Consider the following 1,045-nt stretch of genomic DNA (forward strand, 5'->3'; position numbering starts at 1 on the left):
CCCCCCAGCCGCAGCCGCCGCCGGGCCCCCGGCCGCCCTGCCCTTCCCGCTGGCGCCTGCCGCGCCCGCGCCGCCCCCGCCGCTGCTCGGCTTCTCCGGGGCCCTCGCCTATCCGCTGGCCGCCTTCCCGGCCGCCGCCTCCGTGCCCTTTCTGCGGGCGCAGATGCCTGGCCTGGTGTGAGCCCCTGGTCCGCTGGGCCCACTCCCCGTGGCCGCAGGGGACCTCTGTGGCTGTGGGTGTGGAGGTGCAGGGAGTGCGTTACAGAAGGGCCAGGTGGCTCCTCAGGTCTCCTCCGCATATTGGGAGCGCAGCCGCCTCCCTGGCGGGCCCCAGCCACAGTCGGTAGCTCCTCCAGAATGTATTGGGACGCCTGGGACTGTGGCTCCTCAACCAGTTGCGAGGCTGGATCCCGGCACGGAAAGGGGGTACCCCAGAGACATCGGCGCGTGCAGTCTATAGGCCCACGGGGCCAGGCTCGCAGGCCTCAGCGAGGAGCCAATTTGGCTGTCCCCTTCGGGGAGCCTGAGCCCTTGGGCCAAGCCCAGCCAGAAGCAAACGAAAACGACAAACAAGCTGTCCAAGGCGCTGCTGCGAGGTGACTACACCGCCACCCTCCAACTGCCCCTCCAACACAAAGTGTCCCTTTCATGGGACTAGCAAGGGACCTGGATGGCAGGCCGGTGGGTGGGCTGTGATTAGCCCCCTCCGGTGGGCCCTGGTGGAGGAAGAACCCGGACCTGTCAGATTGCATCTTGGGGCTTCTCTCCTGGGCTGCGGCCTCTGTTTTTTCTTTTCTTTCTTTTTTCTTTTTTTTAAATGAATCTACTTATTTGCGTATGGAATAAAAAGGGACGTTTTCTGGACGGTTTCACTGCCTTGTATTCACTGGGGCAGGGTCCCCTCCTCTGGTAGCAAGCTGCAGTGGACACCCTCCCTCCTGTGAGCATTTTCCAGTGCTGACCAGGGCCACTTGGGGCCCAGGGCTCGGCCTGGTGCAGGTGGACAAAGCAGGCAGGAGTCTGAGGTTGTGGAGCCTGTGCTCTG

General features: G+C 64.3%; 1 protein-coding gene across 1 annotated transcript in view; it reads left to right on the plus strand.

Annotated features, from left to right (window-relative positions):
• HMX1 (H6 family homeobox 1) overlaps positions 1 to 181 on the plus strand; it is a gene marked incomplete at its 5' end in the record, with an annotated part of 3,476 nt that extends 3,295 nt beyond the window's left edge. The window contains one exon of the mRNA XM_008578728.1: positions 5 to 181. Within this exon, the coding sequence (XP_008576950.1) occupies positions 5 to 181 (177 nt within the window). The remainder of the gene's footprint in view (positions 1 to 4) is intronic.
• Between the last annotated feature and the right edge of the window lie 864 nt (positions 182 to 1,045).

This window comes from Galeopterus variegatus, unplaced genomic scaffold, assembly GCF_000696425.1.
Source record: "Galeopterus variegatus unplaced genomic scaffold, G_variegatus-3.0.2 Scaffold76, whole genome shotgun sequence".
Lineage (NCBI taxonomy): Eukaryota > Metazoa > Chordata > Mammalia > Dermoptera > Cynocephalidae > Galeopterus > Galeopterus variegatus.